Here is a 26,435-nt window from a genome sequence, read left to right as displayed (position 1 = left end):
ACCAGCTGAGTTCCTCCTGTGTTTTCTATTTTTATTATCTTAGCCTAAGCTATGGTTATTGCTTCCCATAGCAACCTCCTTGAATTTAGAAACTTGCATCTCACTATTGTGTGAATTAAATCCTATGACTCATCATTTCAGCGCAGTATAAATTTAAATATGAACTACAGTATTGAGAGCAGAACACTGGTATATATAATTTATCCACAAAGCCAGTCCTTTGCACTCCGTGGGAAAATTGACAAGATCAAGAAATGGGTTCCTGAAAATAGTGTAATATATCATATCTTCCTATTGCTGTATTCTTAAATGTAGATACACTTTATTGCTGCAAACAGTAATTGTTTGAAATCAAGTTGTTGGTAAGATGTCTGAGAAACATCAGTACTCTGACAAATTTGGCTTGCAGTTTGATCCAAATGCTGCAATTCCTTAACTAATTCTATCATGGAAACACTATTATTAAAGGAAGTATTGGAGTTTAAGAATGATCGCCACCTTCTCTAATAATTATCAGTAGGTAATAAATACAACTTGCCAGCAATAACTGTAATCTAGGAATCCTGAATTAATATAAATGGGTGGAATTGAAGTGTGATCCCAACATACACTATCCCAGAATTCCATGGGATTGAAATAGTATTTGATCTTCTCAGAGGCTTTAAAACCATTACTGTACACATACTGGAATAGTTTATATTGTTTGCCTTGATTCAGCTAATTTATATCTAAAATAACTTGAAAATTTATCATGTTTAGGATTTCGTATAATATATTATGAAACAATATATTAGAACAAACAATTAGAAAAGTAAATTGCTGATATCTGTAAGCAGAAAGTTATTTCTGAAGTTTAATTTGTAGGAAGGCTAGTATCTTTAATAACCCTCATATGTTTTACTGGAATTAATCAAATTAGACCAAAAATATACGTTGTTTAATTTATTTTTCATTTCATAGCTTATACCTTTCTTAGAATTTAGTTGACATTCATATTTCAATGTGCAAAAGTAGAGAGAGTTTTAATGAGGGCTTTTAAGGGTGTTTTTGAAAAAAAGTCAGGCTTAAGTAGTTTATTTTTCCTCAGATAAATGACAGCTTTTAAAAGCTATCATACCTGTACAATTTATCAGTTAGTCTAGTTAAATAACTCTGCTATTAGATACGAAATGAGAATTAAAATAAAAGGACCAGTAATAAGCTTCAATTGCATGCTCAAGAATGTGCTACAAATCTGAAACAAATCCAGAAAATGCTAGAAACCCTGAAATGTTTATATGAAGAGAAACGAGTTAGTTAATCAGGTGAGTACATCAGAAACCTTAATGAAATCTTAGATCTTGTTGTGGCTTTACATTTCACTCTGGATCCCACCAACCGGCCACAGAACCTTGTTTTGTGATTTACAAAAACAAGAATAAAGTAAATAATTGGTCGTACAGAACTTCAATATTGCTGGCGAAAAACAAAGTTTATCAAAGCTTTTCATTAGGACAATTGCAAGAATAAAATTTAGGGGAAACTCAACATTTAATCAGTATGAGTGGAAAGTGGGTATTGATTGGCAAATAGACTCTGGTAGAGGCATTACATGGACAATGTACCAGTTAATGATTTTTGACTGCTGCATTCCAGTCTTATTTAACTTTAAAGGCAAAAAGTTGACTCAGGTCAAGGCATTGCTCTGAAGTGAACCAACAAAGGGCTGAGTATTTTACTGAGTTGAAACAAGTAGGGTGTGTGTACATAGTGCAAAGAACTCTTCTTTGCAGAAAGAAAGACTATTATCTTCCAGTACATGCAAGTATTACACATTGTGAACCCTGTGGGCAATCCTAAATTGATTGTCAGCATTATTATCCACACATTGTGGATTATCCAGCACATGTTGATCAATTTAGGAATAACATCTAATGTTGGATACTGGTGCTAAAATCCATATATTCATACAGAAAATGTTAATTTTCAATCTTAAATGGTATTCTTGTGAATTGCCCTTGAGTGCAGGATGATAAGGTTCAACAAAATGTGTTGTTTTAAGGTAATGTAGAGAAGTTCCCAATTTTTAATTAAGCCAAAATTATGGGTTCCAAATATGAAATGATCCATAATGATCGAGAATAAATTCAGGAGACTGTTATTGACTAAAGAACAATAAGAATGTGGAGCTTTCTTCCTAAATGAAGTGTTTGATGTGAATAACATGAATACCCTGAAATTATAGCTGGATGAACAAGTTGTGGGGGTAAAAAAAGACTTGCATGGTGATATGATGAAAGGGAGGAGAAGATTTGAGGAACATAAAAACTGATATTAACCATATGGTCTGAATAGCCTGTTTCTGTGTTGTGATTTTTTTCTTAATGTTATCTATTGCTCATAAGTATTTTTTCTTTCAGTTGTAAATGCAGATATTGCTTGTTTGTATAAACAAGCTACAATACATCCATTTGCTTTCAGAACTCATACTCATCAATTAGGTAAGAACAGTGTATTCTTAAATAATTACCTTTCTTGAATTTTCTGAGAACATTTCTTAAAATGCCATAAAATTTGAAACCGTCTCAAAACATTGGCATTGTGTTTTATGTCAGCCTTCCGGTATTTTTATGTAGTCATGGAATATGTAAAGGTGATTCCATCCATCAAATCGTCTTTTGCTGCAAATCATAAGAATTTATATCCATAAATTAAAGCAAATATTTAACAGATGCAAAAAAGGAAATTAGTAAATTTCAGTTGTGAAACTCCAAGGATATGAGAGCAAAGCCTAACGATACCTTGTTTCATGTCGCACACAATGCAGTTGTCATTGCACTCCGTAGATGACTTTTCCTATTGAAAATAACACATGAATCATGTTTCTTTAGCGAATGTAATCATCTGGGTTTATTGTTATTTTAAATCTTTTTGTTTTGTTAATGACTGTCATTGCAGCATATTGTTGCAAATGTTCCTGTCTTGGAGGCTGTTAATTAACGTACTAATTTTTGAAATTTAATGGTGAATTTCAGGGGACTAAACATGTCATCACCAAGTTTGTACATGGTACAGGCATCCAAGTTCAACTGACTACAATAATAATAAGTTATAGAGTCAGAGAAATGCACAGCACGGAATCAGACCCTTCTGTCTAACCTGTCTTTGCCGACCAGATATCCCAACCCAATCTAGTCCCACCTGCCAGCACCTGGCCCATATCCTCCAAACCCTTCCTATTCATATACCCATCCAAATGCTTCTTAAATGTTGCAATTGTACCAGCCTCCACCACTTATCTGGCAGCTCGTTCCATAAATGTACCACCCTCTGCATAAAAAAGTTGCCCCATTAGTCTCTTTTATATCTTTCCCCTCTCAACCTAAACCTATGCCCTCTAGTTCTGGACTCCACCACTCCAGGGAAAAGATTAACTATTTATCCTATCCTTGCCCTTCATGATTTTATAAACTTCTATGAGGTCACCCCTCAGCTTCCAAAGCTCCAGGGTAAACAACCCGAGCCTCGTCAACTTCTCCCGACAGCTCAAATCCTCCAACCCTGGCAACATCCTTGTAAATCTTTTCTGAACCCTTTCAAGTTGCATAACATCTTTCCAGTAGGAAGGAGACCAGCATTGCACACAGTATTCCAACAGTGGCCTAACCAGTGTCCTGTACAGCCGCAACATGACCTCCCAACTCCTGTACTCAAAACTCTGACCAATAAAGGAAAGCGCACCAAACGCCGCCTTCACTATTTTATCTACCCACAACTCCACTTTCAAGGAGCTATGAACCTGCACTCCAAGGTCTCTTTGTTCAGCCACATTCCCGAGGACCTTACCATTAAGTGTATAAGTCCTGCTAAGATTTGCTTCCCAACATGCAGCACCTCGCATTTATCTAAATTAAACTCCGTCTGCCACTTCTCAGCCAATTGGCCCATCTGATCAAGATCCCATTGTAATCTGAGGTAACCTTCGCTGTCTGCTACACCTCCAATTTTGATGTCATCTGTAAACTTACTAACTATACCTCTTATGCTCACGTCCAAATCATTTATATAAATGGTGAAAAATAGTGGACCCAGCAATTGATTACAAAACTTCTTTCTAAGATTTGAATTATAACATCTGTTATAGGCAAATTTTTAAGGCAAAATAATCATATAACCATATGATATTAAGTAACTTTGTTAATTTCAGAAATATCATTCCTTTTTTGCATCTGAATGAGGTAATGCTTATGTAGTTCGTAGAGAATTAGGATTGATGGAATGGAAATGTCTGTTAAACAGCCTGAGGAGCTGAGATGCACAAAACTAAGACATTGTAGCACCATTATTGATGGATGCTGTAAAAGCACTACATCTTTAAGCAATCAATTTCCATCATAAACTCATTATAAATACAGAATAGGCAATTTCCAGTAGTGAAAGTGGACAACTGAAAGTAAAACTTTGGTAAAATTAGATAATTTATTTGGGTCCTGAAAATCTGTTACACAGGTATCAAGAGGAGATTGCCAGTGACCTCTATCAGTAAGCCTGCCAGAATCTTCCATGTCAGGGTGAAGCTTCCAAGGGACATGTCTCAATTACCTTCATAGTGGCAACATCAAATTTTGGATGAAGTGCTAATTGGGAGTGTAAGGGGAGTGGGTTTTTTTCTCTCTCTCCTTGAAATTGTACTTCATGACAGTCTGCTTTTGAATAATTTGCCTCAAAGTAGTTCTGTCCTTCAGCGATCCAGGATAGGATTCTATTCTGAAATCAGCAACAGGCCTTATAATCAATTATTATTAGTATCATTGATCTGAATTAGGATACTATTGGATCCCTTTGAAAATTGGACAAGTAGAGTACTCATTATGGCGAGTCCTGCATCTTTTAAACTAGTGACTACCTCAACTGCAAAGCCCCAACCCAGTTTGTCTGTGTTCATATTGACATTCCAACAGATTGGGCTATGAATTTGAGGCACGTTTTAAAATTATGCTATTCACCATAGATCATTTATTTGAGTAGTCTTTCTGCATAGAAAATATTTCATTACCTAGCATAAAATGTAACTTGGGTATTCCTGAAACCATTATCTACTACCTTATGAAAAGTTTTTGAGCGTAAGTATACAAGGTATGATTAATGTGAACTTAGAATTCCAATACATGTTGAGCAATGAGGAAAATTTGCTGATGGACCCAACAAAGTTGTAATTTGAAGAAACTCCATCCAAATTTTTTTTCTTTCCCTTAAATAAAAATGCTGTTTTACACTAATTGTCCACTGTCAAATGTTTGTGCCTTCGCAAAACTTTTGAACAATTCACTTTGTGAGAAGTATGACATAATGGATCAATTGAAAACTACACAATTACTGATCAGATATTTGAGAAATACTAGTTTGCGTCTGTAAGTCTCCTCCCAAACTGTAAGAAATGCCCTGCACCCTTTGTCAGCCTGACAGCACTTCAGTTTAATTTCAGATAGTTACAGGACCACCATCTCATTATTTTTGTCAAGTTTTGGCTGGTTATATGACATGCTAACAATGTATTTTTAAAAATTAGACTCTTAAATGCATTAGAGATACTTGCTGTGAAACCATATTAAAAAAATGTATTTATTCTGGACATCAGCCCAAGTAGTGTTAGGGTACAAATTGATTATTTTTCAAGTTATGGTGCAATGTAGAAAATAGGTTGGACACAAGATATAATGTAATGCACAAAACGATAATGGGAAAAATTGAAAGGTGACAGTTAAAGGAGGTTTTAATCATTCTGAGGCACACTTTGAGGTACGGGACTCAAAATTTGGTTATTACGTTGAGAAGAAAGAAAGCTAACATTGCGATATAAACAGCTTTGCCATGCCCATTGTTGACTAATTATGACCTGATGTTCACAGAAGTAGAGTTAAGTGTTCAACCTTTCAATTAGGTAATTTGAATGGTTGAATCTGATGTATGGACTTAAATACTATTTACGTGTAAGGGTGATTGAGTATGACTTGTTGATGGAATGCTTGGCTGAAACTTAAGTTTGATTGTGCAATTGTGCTTTACAAGCAACAATGAAAATTTAAATTTGTGTAATCAGAAATTTTTTTAGAATATGTTCATTATATGTGAAATAGTGTCAATAATATATTAAGAACATGCTTTTTCAGATAAAGTTAAAAAATTTGGAACTATAAAAATTGAGTCGTCTTAGTTAACGCAGATCAAGCAAGTCGGAAAATATTTTAACGTCCTTGTTTCAAGTTGTCAATCTTAAAGTTGTACATGTAATATCTTATACTAGAAATATTGCTGATGATATATGCTTATGCATTCTTTTAAATGCACTCTTCTGAAAATGCAGAATATACATTTCAGCATTGACAATGAAAAGACAATTTCAACATCAAAGAAATTAGCTGAACTGCATTGAATACCTAAAATAAACATATAATTGTCCCTAACCTCTCTGACAGCAATTGATGTCTGGGGAAAAAACATGAGTCTGTTCAAATCTGCAGTTTTGTTTCTAAATGTAGAAATGTATTTTCATCAATATATGGTGGAAAAAGTGATATGTTAGAGTGACCCAAATGTTTTGGTCTCAGCTGACTGCACATGTTAACCTGGTATGCAATTTGTAATTGATGACCTTTTGTCATAGTTTCCAACAATGCCCTTTTGTGCCCTGAGTACAACAAATGTTCAATATTTATGTTTCAATGCATTTTTTCCCTTGAGGTATGCCAATAACTTGCATTCAATGTTGATTTCTGTCATTTTAGGTCAAGTGGTTAGTGGATACAGAGTAAGGGATGGAAAATGGACGTTAATAGGTCGACAAAGTCCACAAATGCCGCAGGTATGTTTGTTCCTCAGTACAGAGTCAAAGAGATGTACAGTATGGAAACACCTTCGTCCAACTCATCCATGCCGACCAGGTATCCCAACCCAATCTAATCCCACCTACCAGTACCTGGCCCATATCCCTCCAAACCCTTCCTATTCGCATATCCATCCAGATGCCTGTTAAATGTTGCAAATGTACCAGCCTCCTCCACTTTCTCTGGCAGCTCATTCCATACACGTACCACCCTCTGCGTGAAAAACCTGCCCCATAGGTCTTTTTTTATATCTTTTCCCCCTCACCCTAAACCTATGCCCTCTAGTTCTGGACTCCCCCACCCCAGGGAAAATGTATCTATTTATCTATTTGTCCTATCAATGCCCTTCATGATTTTATAAACCTCTATAAGGTCACCCCTCAGCCTCCGACGCTCCAGGGAAAACACTCAGAGTCTATTCAGCCTCTCCCTATAGTTCAAAGCCTCCAATCCTGGCAAAATCCTTGTAAATCTTTTCTGAACCCTTACAAGTTTCATAACATCGTTCCGATAGGAAGGAGACCAGAATTGCACGCAATATTCCAACAGTGGCCTAACCAATGTCCTGTTCAGCTGCAACATGACCTCCCAATTCCTGTACGCTATACTCTGACCAATAAAGGAAAGCATACCAAACGCTGCCTTCACTATCCTATCTACCTGCGACTCCACTTTCAAGGAGCTATGAACCTGCACTCCCAAGGACCTTACCATTAAGTGTATAAGTCCTGCTAAGATTTGCTTTCCCAAAATGCAGTACCTCACATTTATCTAAATTAAACTCCATCTGCCACTCCTCAGCCCATTGGCCCATCTGATCAAGATCCCATTGTAATCTAAGATTACCTTCTTTGCTGTCCACTACACCTCCAATTTTGGTGTCATCTGCAAACTTACTAACAATACGTCTTATGCTCACATCCAAATCATTTATTTAAATGATGAAAATTAGTAGACCCAGCACCGATCCTTGTGGCAATCCACTTTTCACAGGCCTTCAGTCTGAAAAACAACCCTCCACTACCACCCTCTGTCTTCTGCCTTTGAGCCAGTTCTGTATCCAAATGGCTAGTTCTCCCTGTATTCCATGCGATCTAACCTTGCTAACCAGTCTCCCATGCGGAACCTTGTCGAACCCCTTACTGAAGTCCACGTACATCACATCTACCGCTCTGCTCTCATCAATCCTCTTTACTACTTCAAAAAACTCAATCAAGTTTGTGAGACATGATATCTCACGCACAAAGCCATGTTGAATATCATTAATTAGTCCTTGCCTTTCCAAATACATGTACATCTTGTCCCTTAGGATTTCCTCCAACAAGCCCACCACAGACGTCAGGCTCACTGGTCTTTAGTTTCCTGGCTTGTCCTTACCACCTTTCTTAAACAGTGGCACCAGGTTAGCCAACCTCCAGTCTTCCGGCACCTCACCTGTGACTATCGATGATGCAAATATCTCAGTAACCTCTCTAGTTTCCCTTAGAGCTCTAGGGTACACCTGAACAGGTCCGTAGGGTTTTATCCACTTTTATGCATTTGAAGACATCCAGCATTCCTCTGCTGTAATATGGACATTTTTCAAGATGTCACCATCTATTTCCCTACATTCTATATCTTCCATGTACTTTTCCACAGTAAATAAAGATGCAAAATACTCATTTAGTATCTGCCCCATCTCCTGCGGCTCCACACAAAGGCCACCTTGCTGATCTTTGAGGGGCCCTATTCTCTCCATAGTTACCCTTTTGTCCTTAATGTATTTGTAAAAACCCTTTGGATTCTCCTTCACTCTATTTGCCAAAGCTATCTCTTGTCCCTTTTTTGCCCTCCTGATGTCCCTCTTAAGTATACTCCTACAGCCTTTATACTCTACTAAGGATGCACTTTATTTATCCTTTCTATACCTGACATATGCTTCCTTTTTTTTCTTAACCAAACACTCAATTTCTTTAGTCATGAAGGATTCCCTATACCTACCAGCCTTTCTTTTCACCCGAACAGGAATATACTTTCTCTGGACTCTCGACCGGTGACAAGCGGTGTCCCGCAGGGTTCAGTGTTGGGGCCGCAGCTGTTCACGTTATATATTAATGATCTGGATGAAGGAACTGGGGGCATTCTAGCAAAGTTTGCCGATGATGTTACGAAGTTAGGTGGGCAGGCAGGTAGTACTGAGGAAGTGGGGAGGCTGCAGAAGGATCTAGACCGTTTGGGAGAGTGGTCCAGGAAATGGCTGATGGAATTCAATGTGAGCAAATGCGAGGTCTTGCACTTTGGAAAAAAGAATACAAGCATGGACTACTTTCTAAATGGTGAGAAAATTCATAAAGCCAAAGCATAAAGGGATCTGGGAGTGCTAGTCGAGGATTCTCTAAAGGTAAACATGCAGGTTGAGTCCGTGATTAAGAAAGTGAATGCAATGTTGTCATTTATCTCAAGAAGAACTGTTGTGCTACTGAGACATTATAAAGCTCTGGTTAGGTCCCATTTGGAGTACTGTGTCCAGTTTTGGTCCCCACACCTCAGGAAGGACATACTGGCACTGGAGCGTGTCCAGCAGAGATTCACACAGATGATCCCTGGAATGGTAGGTCTAACATACGAGGATCCTGGGATTGTATTCATTGGAGTTTAGAAGATTAAGGGGAGATCTAATAGAAACTTACAAGATAATACGTGGCTTGGAAAGGGTGGACGCTAAGAAATTGTTTCCGATAGGCGAGGAGAGTAGGACCCATGGACACAGCCTTAGAATTAGAGGGGGTAAATTTAGAACAGAAATGTGGAGACATTTCTTCAGCCAGAGAGTGGTGGGCCTGTGGGATTCATTGCCACAGAGTGCAGTGGAGACCGGGACGCGAAATGTCTTCAAGGCAGTGATTGATAAATTCTTTATGTCACAAGGAATTAAGGGCTTCGGAGAGAATGCGGGTAAGTGAAGTTGAAATGCCCATCAGCCATGATTGAATGGTGGAGTGGACTCGATGGGTGGAATGGCCTTCCTTCCACTCCTATGTCTTATGGTTATCTCGTTTCTGAAGGCTTCCCATTTTCTAGCTATCCCTTTACCCACAAATATCTGCCCCCATCAGCTTTTGAAAGTTCTTGCTTAATACTGTCAAAATTGGCCTTTTTCCAATTTAGAACTTCAACTTTTAGATATGGTCTATCCTTTTCCATCACTATTTTAAAACTAATAGAATTGTGGTTACTGGCCCCAAAGGGCTCCTCAAGCCACTTGCCCTGCCTTATTTCCCAAGAGTGGGTCAAGTTTTGCACCTTCCCTAGTAGGTGCATCCACATACTGAATCAGAATATTTTCTTGTACACTCTTAACAAATTCCTCTCCATTTAAACCCGTAACACTATATGGCAATCCCAGTCAATGTTTTGAAAGTTAAAATCCCCTACCATAACCTATTATTTTTATAGATAACTGAAATCTCCTTACAAATCTGTTTCTCAATTTCCCTCTGCCTTTCTTATTTCTCCGTTCCACCCAAATAACTTCCCTGGATATATTTCTGGGAATATCCTCTCTCAGTACATCTGTAATGCTATCCCTTGTCAACAACGCCACTCCCCCTCTTGCGTCCCTTTCTATCTTTCCTGTAGTATTTGTTTCCTGGAACAGTTAGCTGCCAGTCCTATCCATCCCTGAGCCATGTTCCTGTAATTGTTATGATATCCCAGTCCCATGTTCCTATCCATGCCCTGAGTTTATCTGCCTTCCCCATTAGGCCTCTTGCATTGAAATAAATGCAGTTTAATTCATCAGTCCTACCTTGTTCTCTGCTTTCCTCCTGCCTGCCCTGACTGTCTCTCATTTGTTCTCAACTGTACCAGTGTCAGATTGATCTCTTTCCTCAGTATCTCCCTGGGTCCCACCCCCCTACTTTACTAGTTTAAATACTCCTGAGCAGCTCCAGTAAATCTCCCTGCCAGTATATTAGTCCCCTTCCAATTTAGGTGTAATCCGTCCTCCTTATATAGGTCACTTCTACCCCAAAAGAACTTCCATGCGGTCAAAAAAAATGGGCTCGAATCTTGCTCGGGTAGAATACTTAGTGGTTAAATTTACTGGACTTCTCTTAAATTAAAAGTTTTGTATCCTGAGAGTTGATGCTGCTATGACGGCAGCAGGACAATTAAGAGCTTGCTAACAATAGAGTCACTAATCCATCTCATAAATGATACTTGATTGTGAAAGGAAGCAAGTAATGACAGAAAAGGAGGCTGACTGTGATTCAAATCATGAAGTAATAAAGGGAAGAGATTGGATTAAGGGAGAATGAAGTCAAAGGGTAGAGTAAAGAAGAATACATATAAACTTTGAAAACTCTTGAGCTATTTGTTCCCTGTTTTTAAAAGAAAAGTTATTCCCTTTCTGTATTCAAATGGTTGATTGGTATTTCAAGAATATGAATCTTGACGTCAAATTAATTAGCAGATCTAATTAATCTAAAGACAGCAACAACTTGAAACTCATGGAAAGGTCAATGGCAAGTTGCCATTTCTTGAGGGTAATAGCAGGAATCAGCAAATTATTACAATTTCTAAATTGTAAATTGGACCATATTTTCCGTGCTACAAGTTACTGCATTATATATTAATAATGCAAAGAGTTATTTGTGGCAAATTCTGGGTCATTGTCTTTAAAAGCTATTTACTTAAAATGATTGCCATGCAATTTTCTAACCTGTCTTTTTGGAACGTTGTATGTTCTTCTCAGGCTTTCTATCATTTGGAACACCCAATGGATATTAAATATGGCGACACCATAACAGCTAGATGTGTGTTCACAGGAAAAGGAAGGACAACTGTTACACTGATAGGGTAAGTCTTAAATTGACGTGTTTGATAAGTGACATAGCATTTTTAAAGTTTTATTTGTCGAGTGTTACGGACCAGACAAAACCTGTCAAAATATATTTAGTAGACTGCCTGTACCCTAACCGTTTTCTTATTTTAAAGGTAAGTATAAGGTCTCGTGTTCCAGATACAATTCAATTGGTCAAACTACTCGATATTAAGCAGAACACACTTTATTAAAACATAAAAAAGAAATGAATTGGATTAACTATAACAATAAAAATGTTTAACAAAATAATGCATGTATTAACTACCACTAACTGACTGTTCCAATATAATAAAATCCCATATGTACACCCATGGCAAAGCCAAATTCAGTAAAACAGGTTATCTCACATGCAGTTTTAGCAGCAGGAAGAAACTCCCAGTTTTTAGCTGTAAGAGAGGAATAAAAGCTTCAACATCCAGCTTCAAGACCCCAGCAACTGGAGAAACTAAAAATCCTGGTTTTGTGGGAGCGTGACCCCACCATTCAGGCTGCTTCTATTGTTCCACCCTTTTCAAAAAAATAAAAATCCATGGCCATGTAAGGTGTTTACTCTATTGGCTTTCAGCAGACAGTTTTGCATCTCTATCTCAACCTTTCTTCGTAAAATAAAATAAAATAAAAAATAGTAAAGACATAGTATTTCAGTGTGTTTTATAAAAATATTTAATATTTTTGATTCTTCAGTGGTAAATTGATTTAATAATATTATTCAAATTGCCATGGCTTATGAAAAGTAAAGTCTTCAAATTCCCAGAGAGGGTGCTCTCTCATTTGAGAGACAGCTGGTAGTGAATTTCACCTGAAGGTCACCATGCCTGAGGGGAAGGGCGAAGTTGAGAAATCAGAGTGGTGACTTTATCTGGTATAGAAATTGAACCTGCGCTGTTGGCATCTGCACCCCAAGCAGCCATCCAACCAACTGAGCTAAGCAACCCCCTCATGGCTTAAATAGAATATATTGCTGCATGTTGTCCATATGACTGGAAAGTACATTATTGAAAGAAACAAAGTCTTTGCACTTGTGTTCCAAACCTTTAGCAATAAACGTTTTTAAGCATATGGTTTCTGTAGTGCATGTTACGACACTGGAGGTGAACCCCTCTGTTACTTAAGCCAAATGCTCGGAAAAGCTCTCCTCTCCTCATAATCTGTCAGTGAGTGGCAGCAAACTCTAAAATTCCACTATTTAAAGAAAATAACATCAATTTATTTTTTAAAATCAAGAAACGCTCATTAAGCAAGAACTATTCATAACTTAAAGCCCCCCTTTCTCTTAACTGTTTACTATCTGCCTCCAACTCTATAACAATATGCTGTTGTAATAAGACATTTAGTAAAATTAATCAACTTAATTTCAAAACCACACAGCCACTGTCGTCATCTGTGCCTGTATGTCTTCCGGTTGAGGATCTTCTTGGGTCTTTCTTTTTACTGCGGGTATGTTTCATATGAAAAGTTACCTTTGATAGAGATTGTTTTCTAATTTCTTGGAGAGCAAGATGTTAGATCTCCAGGAGTTCTGCCTTGATGGCAATTGCTCTCTCTCCAGTTTTCAAAATGTCCATATTTTTATATCCTAACATCGGATTGTCTCATTGGTTCGATGTTGGCAAAACAACAAATTCAAACTTGATTGGGTTTTAGTATCCTGGGGCATAATTTAAACTGATCAGTTAAATTTGAATTGTCAAAACAGCAACGCAAACTCAAATATCCATTTCACAGCCAAATGTTACATATTTTCAATTTTCCAATAAACTCTGGGACTGGCATCTAGTCATATACACAGGTGCTTGTAAGCTCTCTGTTAAAATCCACGTTCACACACTTTCAACTTCATAACATACAGAAACAAGGACTGTTACTTGAATCTCAATAATAGAACTGTTGATTGACGTGGAGCTACCACTTGTTCCAGGGAGAGTTGCAATACCATGCAGTCATCTAGCTTCTGTTCACATTCTTACTGTATTGCCATGGGTTGCATGACCCATTTTTCAAAGCTGGATAGAGAAGTGATGATTTCTTCTCCAGCCAAATCTCTTCTATCTCTATTGCAAACTCTCCTTATTTTCATGTTTTCTATAAGACCCTGGGCATTTGGTTTACTAGCTATGTCCACTTAACTGACTTGTTTAATAGTCAAGTTTTTTGAGACAATTTATTTAGTGTGGGTGTCAGTTTTTGCGAGGGGAAAATGTTTTGAGGTTTAATTTCGAGTGAAGGGTAAAGTGGGGAAGCAATCACTGAAATGAATGGGAATACCTAATCAACAGACTCTTCTCTTTTGGATGGCTCTCTGTACAGAACTAACTTTATCCATATACTCTGCCAAGGTTTTATCAGTTTTCTATGTGCAAGATAACCTGCCACCATGAAGATTCCTTCTTCTCATGCAGGATTGGTGTACAAGTTGTACCTTTGTAATTGCATCCTCAGATTGTTGTCAGATCAGAGGAATTGCCAGAATCACTCGAGGTCACTGAGCCTTATGCTTGTCCACACAACCAAGGAAAGCAACCCCTCCATAATATCTAGGCTTTGGCTAACAAGTGGCAAGTAGCTTTTGTTGAGACAAGTGCCTGGCAATGATTATCTCCAAGAAGAGAGAATCTAACCATCACCCTTGACAGTAAATTACCATCGCTAAATTTCCCACTATCGACTGTATGGGTTAACCAAATAAATACTGCAGCTACAAGAGTAGATCAAAGGCTAGGAATCCTGTGGTGAGTAACCCATCTCCTGACTTCCCAAAGCCTGTCCACCATCTATATGGCACAAGTCAGGAGTATGACAAAATACTCCCCACCTGCTTGGATGAGTGCAGCTCCAACAACACAGGAAGTTTGACACCATCCAGGATAAAGCAACCTGTTTAACTGGGACCACATCCACAAACAGTCATTCCATCCACCAGTAGCATCAGTATGTTTTATCTACAAGATGCACTGCAGTGGTTCCTTACACAGCACCTTCCCAACTCGTGAACCCTTCCATCTAACAACAGCAGGTACATAGGAACAGTACTACATGTAAATTCCTCTCCGAGCCATTCACCATCCTGACTTGGATATATATATCTCCATTCCTTCAGTGTTGCAGAATCAAAATACTAGAACTTTATCCCTGAAGACATTGTGGGTCTACCTACGATACAGGCTGTAGCAGTTAAGGAAGGCAGCTCACCACCATCTTCTCAATGGCAACTAGGGATGGGACATAAATGCTGGCCTTGCTGGCAATGCTCACATCCCATGAATGAATTTTTTTTAAAAAGCTGAGGCTGCGTTATACTCAAAATTATTCTTCGTGGCCAAATTCCTTAGAATTAATGACCAATAATTACATGTGAATGTTTGAGGTTATTTAAAGGTAGCAATGCTAGATTTTGGTTATGAAATTGTAGCTTTACTACCTGTATCCTAAGTTGCAACAAGTCCTGTTCACACTTTGCTTGCTGACTTACCTTGGCTAAGAAACATATCATTTTAAAATACACATCTTACTTTTGAATTCCTCTGTTGCCTGGCCCACCCTATCTTAATAAGTTTTTTTCAGCCATCAACTCTGAAAGATCTCTGCATTTCTTTTCTGACCTGGTTAGTGTCCACAGTGTTTATTGTTTTATCACTGAAGTGCCCTCAGTTGACTACTACTTCGAAATTCCTTTGGAGGTAGTTGAGAATTTCCTCCCAAAGTATCTTGAATTTTGGTTAATTTGTTTAATTTAGTTAAAAGTTGCAGCAAGTTTCTCCCAGTGTTTAGAAGTTATGATCCTGCCACACTTCTCACCATAGTACAAGTCATTCACACCCCTTTAAGATTCAATTCAATGATTTCTCCACAAGTTTTTCTCTGGTTATGTGATGTTTCGACCTTGTCTTTGCAAGCCTTTCCTTCAGTCTCACTCCGGTCTAGATTTAAAATTAGATCCGTTATCTAAAGTTACAAACCTTTCCACATTTCTGGTATTGTGTTGTCCTGCTGGGCAGTGTTCTGGACTAGGCCAGACCACTCAAAACATTTTTAAGCAGGTAGTCTAGACTATAACTTGGCAATTTGTTTCAGTCGTGTACAGTGAAATTTACCCAGAGTAAGTTAGCGAGGTTGGCTACGAGGTTTTAAAACAGTCAAAAATCTATTCACAAAATTACACAATGTTACACAAAGAACAGAATAAAGAACTCGTGCAGAACTCAGTCTATCCAAACTCAACTTAATTATGCTGTTCCGAATATACACAACACTCCCAATAAACAAACCCCCTTAAAACACAGTAACAGGTTAAAGTTAAAAGAGCAGAAAGAGAGATAGCCTGTTTACACAGTCCACTGCTGGACTCCCCTCTAGTTCTGGACTGAACTGCTCAGCTAGAGAGCTGACCACTTCCCTTTCATTATACAGGTCACTTCTAAAACATGACCACTTTGGCTTGAGGTCTCAACTGTTTACATATAAACAAAAAGACCCCTCAATGCCCTTGAATCTCTGAACCAAACCAGTCTAATCTGTACCGGGAGCGTTTTATTACTCCTTTGAATAAAAACCAAGGGCGCAGTATCCTTGAGAAAAGGAACAGCTTTTAGTAAAAAACGACCAGCTTTGTGACAGCAGTCTTCTGGTTTTCTTAGCTTATTTCCTCAATGTCGTGACCTCTTCAAAATGGCAGCTGGTGGACTGCGCTGAAAGTGTCCTTCATACCTTATTCCATGCCCTTAGCAAATTTGTAAGATGGGCAGCAAGGGACGCGGCCCACAAGATGATGCATGGAGAGGGGAGCAGGCAGGAGCAGTGGGACCGCAAAAGAGACAGTTAAGGGGCAATCAACATGATGGTGAGGGAAAGGCAACAATAAAACTGGTGTGTTACATCCAAATCTGTAATGGGCACATTCATTCCAGTTCTGCAGTGTGGGCACACAATGATGACATTCATGGCAACAACTTTCCAGTAAAATGCTTTGACAAAGGATGCACTGATGTTTTAAGTGGAAGCCTAGGGAAGTGACATGGAGAAAGGTATCATGATTGGTCTTTGCATTAAGGCAGGATCTGTCAATTCCCTGGACTAAAGTGACTAAACAGTGCTTTTATTGTTAGTGATTTATTTTAATCAATCTGTTTGGTCATCCTATGACATGTGTGACTTGAGCCAAGGCCATCTAGCCCAGAGGTTGGCTAGTGGTTAGCACTGCTGCCTCACAGTGCTAGGGACCTGTGTTCGATTCCAACCTCGGGCGACTGTCTGTGTGGAGTTTGCACATTCTTCCCGTGTCTGTGTGGGTTTCCTCCCACAATCCAAAGATGTGTTATGTGAATTGGCCATGCTAAACTGTCCATAGTGTTCAGGGATGTGTAGGTTAGATACATTAGTCAGGAGTAAATGTAGAGTAATAGGGTAAGGGAATGGGTCTGGGTGGGTTGGTCTTCAGAGGGTCGGTGTGGACTTGGGCAGAAGTGCCTGTTTGCACACTGTGTGGATTCTGTGATTCAGAAGTAGCGACACTACCACTGCACCATAAAGCCTCTCAAAGGTGCTTTTATATGCTGCTAAATAATTGAACCTACATTTCAAATTGCAGTCATCACACCCACATCTTTGATCAAAAATGATCGCAGTGCAGCTGTTGAGCTTCTCTGTTTCAGATATGCGTCATCTGCAATTCTTTGTGTTTACATTATTTGAGCTTGTCATTCTCATTTAACATGCGTCATCCAAGATGTGCCTGAAAGGACTTATTAATGGAAGATTTAAATCAATTATTTAAGTCAAATGTAATAGAAATATATTTTCATAAGCTGAAATGTTTGCAAAGGCAATGAAAAATGGGTGGTTAAAATAAAGCGTTTCACAACAGGATTCTGGGATCACACTAATTTGCTGATTTTTTTTATTCTGAGCGGTTGAATAGCTTATTATCCATTAACAGATGAAATATGTATAATTTTCTTTCCATCATTCATGGACTGACATACATTGAAGGGATCCTATCTAGGGAAATTGATTTCCATTCAATTTAAGGTTCTTAAATGTGTGCTGAGATTAATTAGCAGTCGGAACCCTAGCAGGTATCTGTTAATGGAGCGGAGGTGGATTGTTTGCTTCTTGTACAAATACATCAATGGTTTTGTCTGATGTCATACTGTATTCACTTATTCACCGTGGTAACAATAATGACATCCCATCTATTTTGAACAAACTGAAGAGAAAACAAAAAATGCTTCAGCCAATTTGACAAACCTTTTAGGAAACATTCACAATCCTCTAGACTCACTGTATCCGGATCTGTCTGAGATAGTTGGAAACTGCATCCTATGACATCTGTTAAGACAAACTCCAAATATAATGATGCCAATACATTACCAGATACACAAACGTCTTTCAGCAAAATATATGTCCTCCCAGGTTACCAGGAAGAAATAAAAGCAAAATATAATAGATCCTGCAAATATAATTCTCAGCAAATCGGGCAGTATTTGTTCACAGATGACCAGAGTTAGACCTTTTGTTCTCCAAACACACAGTATGCCCTTTTCCACTCATCACCTCCTCTCCTTCCACTCCCCTCCAAAAAAATTGCTTAAATATGCAGTTAAGTGTCACATGCAGCAGTTTAAGCAGAGTGTTTATTCTGCTGTAAATGCATGTGTCAAAGCCACCGTAGTCGAGTAGAGAAAAACTAGTAATTAACCCAAACTTTCCTGTGGCAAAACATTGATTTTTGTTAGAATTTAGATGTTTGATTGTTTTGCATGACAAACTGTTAGAAGTGCAAATTGAAAAATAATCATCCGTAACCCAAGTGAAAATGCACCAGCTGTGTATCTTTTTAACTGCTCAGATGTAAGAATTCAGGAATGAGCATTGAACGATTAAGGAAGTCGAAATTCGAGTGAGTGAATGCAATATCAAATCCTTTTCAGAGAGAACTAAAGCTGTGGAAAGAAAGATTGATTGAGACCAAGGGAAAAAGAAAAGGGAAAAGTAAAATTCAAATCGACATTTTAAAAAATCTACAACATTATTATTATTGACAGAATGAGAACCCACATGGTTGTTAATTTTCAATGTCCGAGAGGCTGGTTAGTATCAGTTATTACTTGGTGGTGTGTTAGTTACTTCTGAAATAACTGGACTGAACTTTCTCGCCCAGGTTTAACTTGTACTAAGAACACAAAAGCAATTTCATAACACACAAAGCATGTCAACTGGTGAACTGGCGAGTAAAATGCCACTGTGGAAAAGCACAAAACAGACATCGATGTTTGGATCTGTCATTTAATTAAGTCCTTCATCTGAAATTGGGGTATTAATTGCACTTGGAGAAAGTGAGGACTGCAGATGCTGGAGATCAGAGTCAGAGTGTGGTGCTGGAAAAGCGCAGCCGGTCAGGCAGCATCAAAGGAGCAGGAGAGTTGACATTTCGGCCATAAGCCCATCAGCAATGACCTGATGAATAGCTTATGCTCAACACGATTCCCCTGCTCCTTGGATGCTGCCTGACCGGCTGTGCTTTTCCAGCACCACACACTGATTGCACTTTAGCAGAGAGCACCTAGCTTAATAATAATTTTAAAAGCAACACCAATGCCCAATTTTGCTTAATTTAAGCTACTTTGTTTAAAGTTCAGTCAAGGGATATGGACATTCCTGGCTGGCAAACAGTTGTTGTCCATCCAAAAGTACACTGGAGAAGGTGGTGGTGGGGACTGGCTCTAATGCAATGAGGAGTACGTCGGATTGAAGAGATTGATTGTGTTAGGGGACTGTCTAGTCCGTGGTATAGACAGATATTTCTGTGGCCAGCAGTGAAAAATCAGAATGCTGTGTTGCTTCGCTGGTGCCAAGATCAAGGATGTCTCCGAGGGTGCAGAATGTTCTCAAGAGGGAGAGGGCCAAGCAGGAGGTCATTGTGAACATTGGAGCCAATGACATAGGAAGGGAAAAGGCTGAGACTCTGAAGGGAGAATACAGAGAGTTAAGCAGGAATTTAAAAGGGGTATAGGCAGGGTGGATAGAGATAAGCTTTTTTCCAGGGTGAGGGATTCAATAACAAGAGGTCACGCGTTCAAGGTGAGGGGTGAAACGTTTAAGGGGAATACACATGGAAAGTGCTTTACACAAAGGGTGGTAGGTGCCTGGAAAGTGTTGTCAGTAGAGGTAGGCATGGTAGATTCATCTAAGGTCGTCTGGATAGTTGCATGAGTAGGTGGGGAGCATAGGGATACAGATCCTTAAGAATTGGACATTAGGTTTAAACATGAGATTTGAATTGGTATTGGCTTGGAGGGCCGAAGGTCTAGTCCTTGTATTGTAAATTTTCTTTGTTCTTTAAGCTGACTGGGGACAGATGTTCGCAACTTAAGGGACGGCTGGAAAATGGGAAGCCTTCAGAAATGAGATAACGAGAGTGCAGAGACAGTATATTCCTGTTCGTGTGAAAGGAAAGGCTGGTAGGTATAGGGAATGCTGGAGGATTAAACATATTGATAGTTTAAGAAAAAGAGGGAAGCATATGTCAGGTATAGACAGGATAGATCAAGTGAATCCTGAGAGTATAAAGGCAGTAGGAGTATACTTAAGAAGGACATCAGGAGGGCAAAAAGGGGACATGAGATGGCTTTGGAAAATACAGTTAAGGAGAATCTAAAGGGTTTTTTTTACAAGTACATTAAGGACAAAAGGGTAACTAGGGAGAGAATAAGCCTCCTGAAGATCAGCAAGGCAGCCTAAATGTGGAGCCGCAGGAGATGGGGGAGATACTAATCGAGTATTTTGCATCATTGATTACTGTGGAAAAAGGACATGTTAGATGTAGAATGTAGGGAAATAGATGGTGACATTTTGAAAAATGGAGGAAGTGCTGGATGTCTTGAAATGCATAAAAGTGGACAAATCCCCAGGACCTGATCGGGTGTACTCTAGAACTCTGGAAAGCTAGGGAAGGGATTGCTTGGCCTCTTGCTGAGATATTTGTTTCATTGATAGTCACAGGTGAGATGTTGGAAGACTGGAGGTTAGCTAACATGGTGTCACTATTTAAGAAAGGTGGTAAAGACAAGCCAGGGAACTATAGATTGATAAGCCTGACGTCGGTGGTGGGCAAGTTGTTGGAAGGAATCCTGAGGGACAGGATGTACATGTATTTGGAAAGGCAAGGACTGATTAGGGATAGTCAACATGGCTTTTTGCATGGGAAATCATGTCTCACAAACTTGATTGAGTTTTTTGAAGTAATAACAAAGAATTGATGAGTCAGAGCGGCAGACGTGATCTATATGGACTTCAATAAGGCACTTGACAAGGTTCCCCATGGGAGACTGGTTAGAAAGGTTAGATCTCATGGAATACAGTGAGAATTAGCCATTTGGATACAGAACTGGCTCAAAGGCAGAAGAAAGAGGGTGCTGGTGGAGGGTTGTTTTTCAGAGTGGAGGCCTGTGACCAGTGGAGTGCCACAAGGGTCGACGCTGGGTCCTCTACATTTAATCATTTATATAAATGATTTGGGCGTGAGCTTATGAGGCATAGTTAGCAAGTTTACAGGTGACACTAAAATTGGAGGTGTAGTGGACGGCGAAGAGGGTTACGTCAGATTACAACAGTATCTTGATCAGATGGGCCAATGGACTGAGGAGTGGCAGATGGAGTTTAATTTAGATAAATGCGAGTTGCTGCATTTTGGGAAAGCAAATCTTAGCAGGACTTATACACTTAATGGTAAGGTCCTAGGGAGTGTTGCTGAACAAAGAGACCTTGGATGGAAGATTCATAGGTCCTTGAAAGTGGAGTTTCAGGTAGACAGTATAGTGAAGAGGGTGTTTGGTATGCTTTCCTTTATTGGTCAGAGTATTGAGTACAGGAGTTGAGAGGTCATGTTGCAGCTGTACAGGACATTGGTTAGGCCATTGTTGGAATATTGCGTGCAATTCTGGTCTCCTTTCTATCGGAAAGATGTTGTGAAACTGGAAAGGATTCAGAAAAGATTTGCAAGGTTGTTGCCAGGGTTGGAGGCTGAATAGGCTTGGGGCTGTTTTCCCTGCAGCATCGGAGGCTGAGGGGTGACCTTATTGAAGTTTATAAAATCATAAGGGGTGTGGATAGGATAAATAGCCAAGTTCATTTTTTTCCCTGGGGTGGGGGAGTCCAGAACTAGAGGGCATTAGTTTTGGGTGAGAGGGGAAAGATCTAAAAGAGACTTAAGGAGCAACGTTTTCATGCAGAGGGTGATGCATGTGTGGAATGGGTTGCCAGATGAAGTGGTGGATGCTCATGCAATTGGAACATTTAAAAGGCATCTGGATGGGTATATGAATAGGAAGGGTTTAGAGGGATATGGGCCAAATGCTGGCAAATGGGGCCAGATTAGGTTAGAATATCTGGAAGGCATGGACAAGTTGGACCAAAGGCTCTGTTTCCGTGCTGTGCAACTCCGTGACTCTATGAATGTGTTTCTACAAGCAGCAGTCTAACACTGGTCCCAGTTATCCCATATTTACCAAGTTGTAGCATCAAGGGACTGTCAAAAGAGGGCTTTTCTTAGCTTTTGGAGAAACTGTGAACCAAATAATGCACAATAGCCTGCATAAACAGTATGTGCTTTCTAGCATTCCCCTATCAATTGCACTAGGACAAATCTTCCAGATTCCATAGAATACAACCGTATGTATGTCTTTAACCAGAGACCATGTTCATTCCTGCATTCTGCCTGATCGTCCACTGGAAAAGTACATGTTTTTCTATGCTGTCCTTATTGATTGTAGTTCCTTCTCTTTAACTCTCTTTTTGAGCTGTTTTGCTCTTTTTTTCTTTTCTGTGTAAAACTTGGAGATTACAAATCTGAATAGCTGGGATGGTCATTGTTTGCAAATGTGAGCAACTTGCACTTTCCTCCCAGTAACTCTACCTGAAACCCACCTCTCCCATCGCAAAAGAGTCGCCCAAGCTTAGGTTGGCCAGAATTCATGGCAGGTCACATCCAATTCATTTCTCTATTTTACCTATCTTAGAAATAAAACAAGTATTAAACCATAATAATCTAATAATATTATAAACTTAGCATTCGTAAGACAGCAAAAGCAGCCAATAATAATTCTGACTTACCTTCCAAAAGAAAGCAACTAGCATTTGACCTTTTATCTCTTGATAGCACAAGTGAGATGGTGAATTCCTTTCTTTTAATATAGCGCAATATAACTGTACTGATAATTTGTCAAGCTTTTCTTTTGGATACTGTTGGAAAGAATATTTTAACCAAGCAATCATTTACTTTGTTAACAGAGGAACATCGAAAGATGAAATGTGCAACTTGTATATTATGTATTACATGGATGCTAAACATGCCAAGCCATATGCATATTGCATGCAAACTGGTAGTCCTGAATTGTTTAAGCAAATTCCTCCAGAGGCAAATATTCCAATTCCTGTCAGCCCAGATATGGCTATACATGGACATCATACAGGTAAATAGATTATATTAAATCTCAATGGAATGGTTAGCTTGTAGCCAAAGCATAGATATTTTGTTATAGGAACATCACAATTGCAATTCCGTTCCATTACTGAGATCAGAGCAAATGAATGAAACACATGTGGAAAGCTTTCATTTTAGAAAGTATGTAATTCTGGCATTAAAGGTCTTTAGTTATGTGTTCATTAACCATTCAAGGACACCTCTTCAACTGGTTTGAAAGATTTCGATTTCTATTGCATTACAAAACGCTGTTACCAGGGCCACCACTTTATAGATGAGCTCATAGTTATTCTGTTTCTACATGTCCATTGAATATTCTGCAAGAATGGACTAATAGGGAAGAGCACTAAGAGTGCTATGGTGGGAGTTTCCCTAAAAATAAGTGGTTGGAGGCTATTGTTTCTCCATACTTTAGATATAGGGGAGTAGATTTTGAACTGTGCTGCTTGGAGGATTGGATAGTCTATTAATATGTGTGTGAAATGAACCTAAGCATGGAATTTCAATCCCTACTTCCCAAATAAATTTGCCATCAATGTTATGCCTTCAAGCTTTGGATATTTGCTTGAACTTTCCGAGTTTTCTTTCAATATAGCGTGTGATATATTGTTTCCCTAGTATAAAGTTGTACATGGCACAGTCATACATATTGTGCAACCCCTCATTATAGGAGAATCACACTTTAGAAATCGCGCTTAGTGTTGTTGCAATCATGTTACAGTTAATGCACGTTTTAAAAGTTCATATTTTACAAACAGCATCACCAATTTGTTGATCGTGAATTCATGTTGATGCAACCTGCATTATAGCAGAACAACCTGTATAATAAAATTAACAGGAATATACTACCTATTCTACTGACTGATCTTGGAAGTTTCATTCAGGAGCTCTGTTATTTGGTCCTATTCCTAATTTGAGTTGGATAGATGTTTTTAAACATTTTTATTTGATCGTATTCATACAATTATACATTAAATCCTTTGAAATTGTGTATGAAAGAATAAATTGTAATAATTGTATAATATGTTTTTCATCAATGAAACTAGTCAAAGACAGCCCAGATGAAAATGTCATACTGCAGCAACCTAAAAGAGAGGAAGAGGTGGTTCTTGACCAGGGTATGTACAATCCTATACTTTGATAATAGGTATTAAAATGTATTCTCTCATTTCTGGCAATCATCAGGACAGCATTGCTTACAGATGGAATTATAATGGAATATAAAAAACATACTGCATTTTAACACTTATTGTGGCAGACTGTCCTGTCAGTGGTGAACAAATGGTGCTACCTGTAGATTATACTTGTCCGCACAGATTTTGCACTGGTACTTTGCATAGATTAGAAAGCTAAAGTAGTGTGACACTCGTAGCAGAGCATCTATACAAAGAGGGCAATCATTCAACTTTCACAAAAACATTGAAAAGGTTTAAACCATGAAGTGCCACTTTTTTTTCATCAATCAAGATTGAATGAGGTACAGACAGGAAAAGTTAGGCTGAATTAAAGAAAGTGATATGGAAAAAAAAATGCAACTTTTCTAAATTGCTCAAGGGTAATGAAAATTTGTAAAAATGAGACTGTGCCTTTGTAAGAGATCATTTTTAGAGCAAGAGGAGCTGTTTGGCAAAAGTTGAAAAACCTCACTCTATTAGAAAGGTACCCACTGGGATGGACATGACCTAACTCCCTGAGAGATTAGAGATTAGTTCATGTTGGTCCTGTGAGTATTGGGATGATATGCTGTATCACCCCTTTCCTGTATTTCACTCATGAGTCATATTGAATACTGTTTTCAGGAAGCTTTTTGAGGAGCAGCGCATCTCAGATAACAGGTTCTGGATTTAATGTGTTTAATGGCAATGGATAGCCACTGTTATCTGATTTCCAGATAAGTTACGATAAATATTGTTAGCTTTACTGTTATCTCTGCAAGATTTGAGCTAATTATGTTGAAAAATTGCAATTTTACTGTGTATTTTCCATTCTACTCACTGCAATGTAAGGCATAGGAGCAGAAGTAGTAATAGACAAGGTCTTTTCCCTGTGTTGGGGGAGTCCTGAACTAGGCTTGGCGTGAGAGGGGAAAGACTTAAAAAGGACATGAAGTGCCACTTTTTCATGCAAAGGGTGGTGCGTGTATGGAATGAGCTGCCAGGCGTGGTGATGGAGACTGGCAAAATTGCAATGTTTAAAAGCCATCTGGACGGGTACGTGAACGGGAAGGTTTAGAGGGATATGGGCAAGTGCTGGCAAATGAGACTAGATTAATTTAGGATATCTGGTTGGCAAGGATGAGTTAAGTAATGAGACAAGGGAGTACTCAATGAAAGCACACTAGGAAACTCAGGAACAGAGGAATCTTGATGTGCTTGTCTACAGATTCCAGAAGGTGGCAGGACATGATGGTGCCGTTATCAGTTGTGGTAAAAATTATAAGAACAGGGAGGTCATTTATAGAGTCATGATGCTGTTCAAAACTTTGGTTCAGCCACAGCTGGAGTACTACGTGCAGTTCTCATGGAAGTGGAGAAAGATGGACCTAAAATAAAGATTCTCAATTGGGAAAGCATGACTTAATATGACAAGGCAGGATTTGGCTAAAGTAGACTGAGAGCAGTTTGTTGCAGGAAACTCTGTTTCAGAGCAATGGGTGTCTTTTAAAAAAGGGGCAGTAAAATCAACGTTTTGGGCAAAAACCCTTCATCGATTTTACTGCTCCTCAGATGTTGCCTGAACTGCTGTGCTTTTCCAGCACCTCTAATCCAGAATCTGGTTTCCAGCATCTGCAGTCATTGTTTTTACCTAGTCTTTTAAAAATGGTCGTGTGCTTTCATTCTCCTATCAGTTCCCATAAAGTTGAAGAGTGGGACCAACAGGTATTGAGAAGTTTGGATGTGGAGGAATGTACAGGTTTGGATTAAAAAGAGAATAGAACCTACAGTAGATACAGAAAGCTCAAAACACCTGCAGTCCTTGACATATAGAAGGTACAGTGGATTACTGTAAGAAAACATAAATTAGAAAAGTGAGGCAGCATGTAAAACATTGGTATGTAAATAAAAGAACATCCAAAGGCATTTTATAAAAATATTAAGGCCAAGAGGATAATAAGGAAAAGGTTATTAGGGGCCAAAGTGGCAAAGTCTGCTGGAAGACATAGGCGAGGTTTTAAATGAGTATTTTGCATCTGTATTCACTACAGAGAAGGGCAATATAGGTTTTGAAATTG

General features: G+C 38.8%; 1 protein-coding gene across 7 annotated transcripts in view; it reads left to right on the top strand.

The window, feature by feature from the left end:
• pam (peptidylglycine alpha-amidating monooxygenase) overlaps positions 1-26,435 on the top strand; it is a 229,302-nt gene that overhangs the window by 147,295 nt on the left and 55,572 nt on the right. For all 7 annotated transcript variants that reach the window (XM_043710023.2, XM_043710018.2, XM_043710012.2 and 4 more), the window contains 5 exons: positions 2,400-2,480; positions 6,765-6,841; positions 11,599-11,702; positions 23,011-23,192; positions 24,250-24,321. In XM_043710023.2, the coding sequence (XP_043565958.2) occupies positions 2,400-2,480; positions 6,765-6,841; positions 11,599-11,702; positions 23,011-23,192; positions 24,250-24,321 (516 nt within the window). The remainder of the gene's footprint in view (positions 1-2,399; positions 2,481-6,764; positions 6,842-11,598; positions 11,703-23,010; positions 23,193-24,249; positions 24,322-26,435) is intronic.

Source organism: Chiloscyllium plagiosum, unplaced genomic scaffold, assembly GCF_037043375.1.
Source record: "Chiloscyllium plagiosum isolate Xiang-an unplaced genomic scaffold, Cpla_swu_hap1 HiC_scaffold_2, whole genome shotgun sequence".
NCBI classification, from domain to species: Eukaryota; Metazoa; Chordata; class Chondrichthyes; order Orectolobiformes; family Hemiscylliidae; genus Chiloscyllium; species Chiloscyllium plagiosum.
This window is presented reverse-complemented; position numbering and strand designations above follow the sequence as displayed.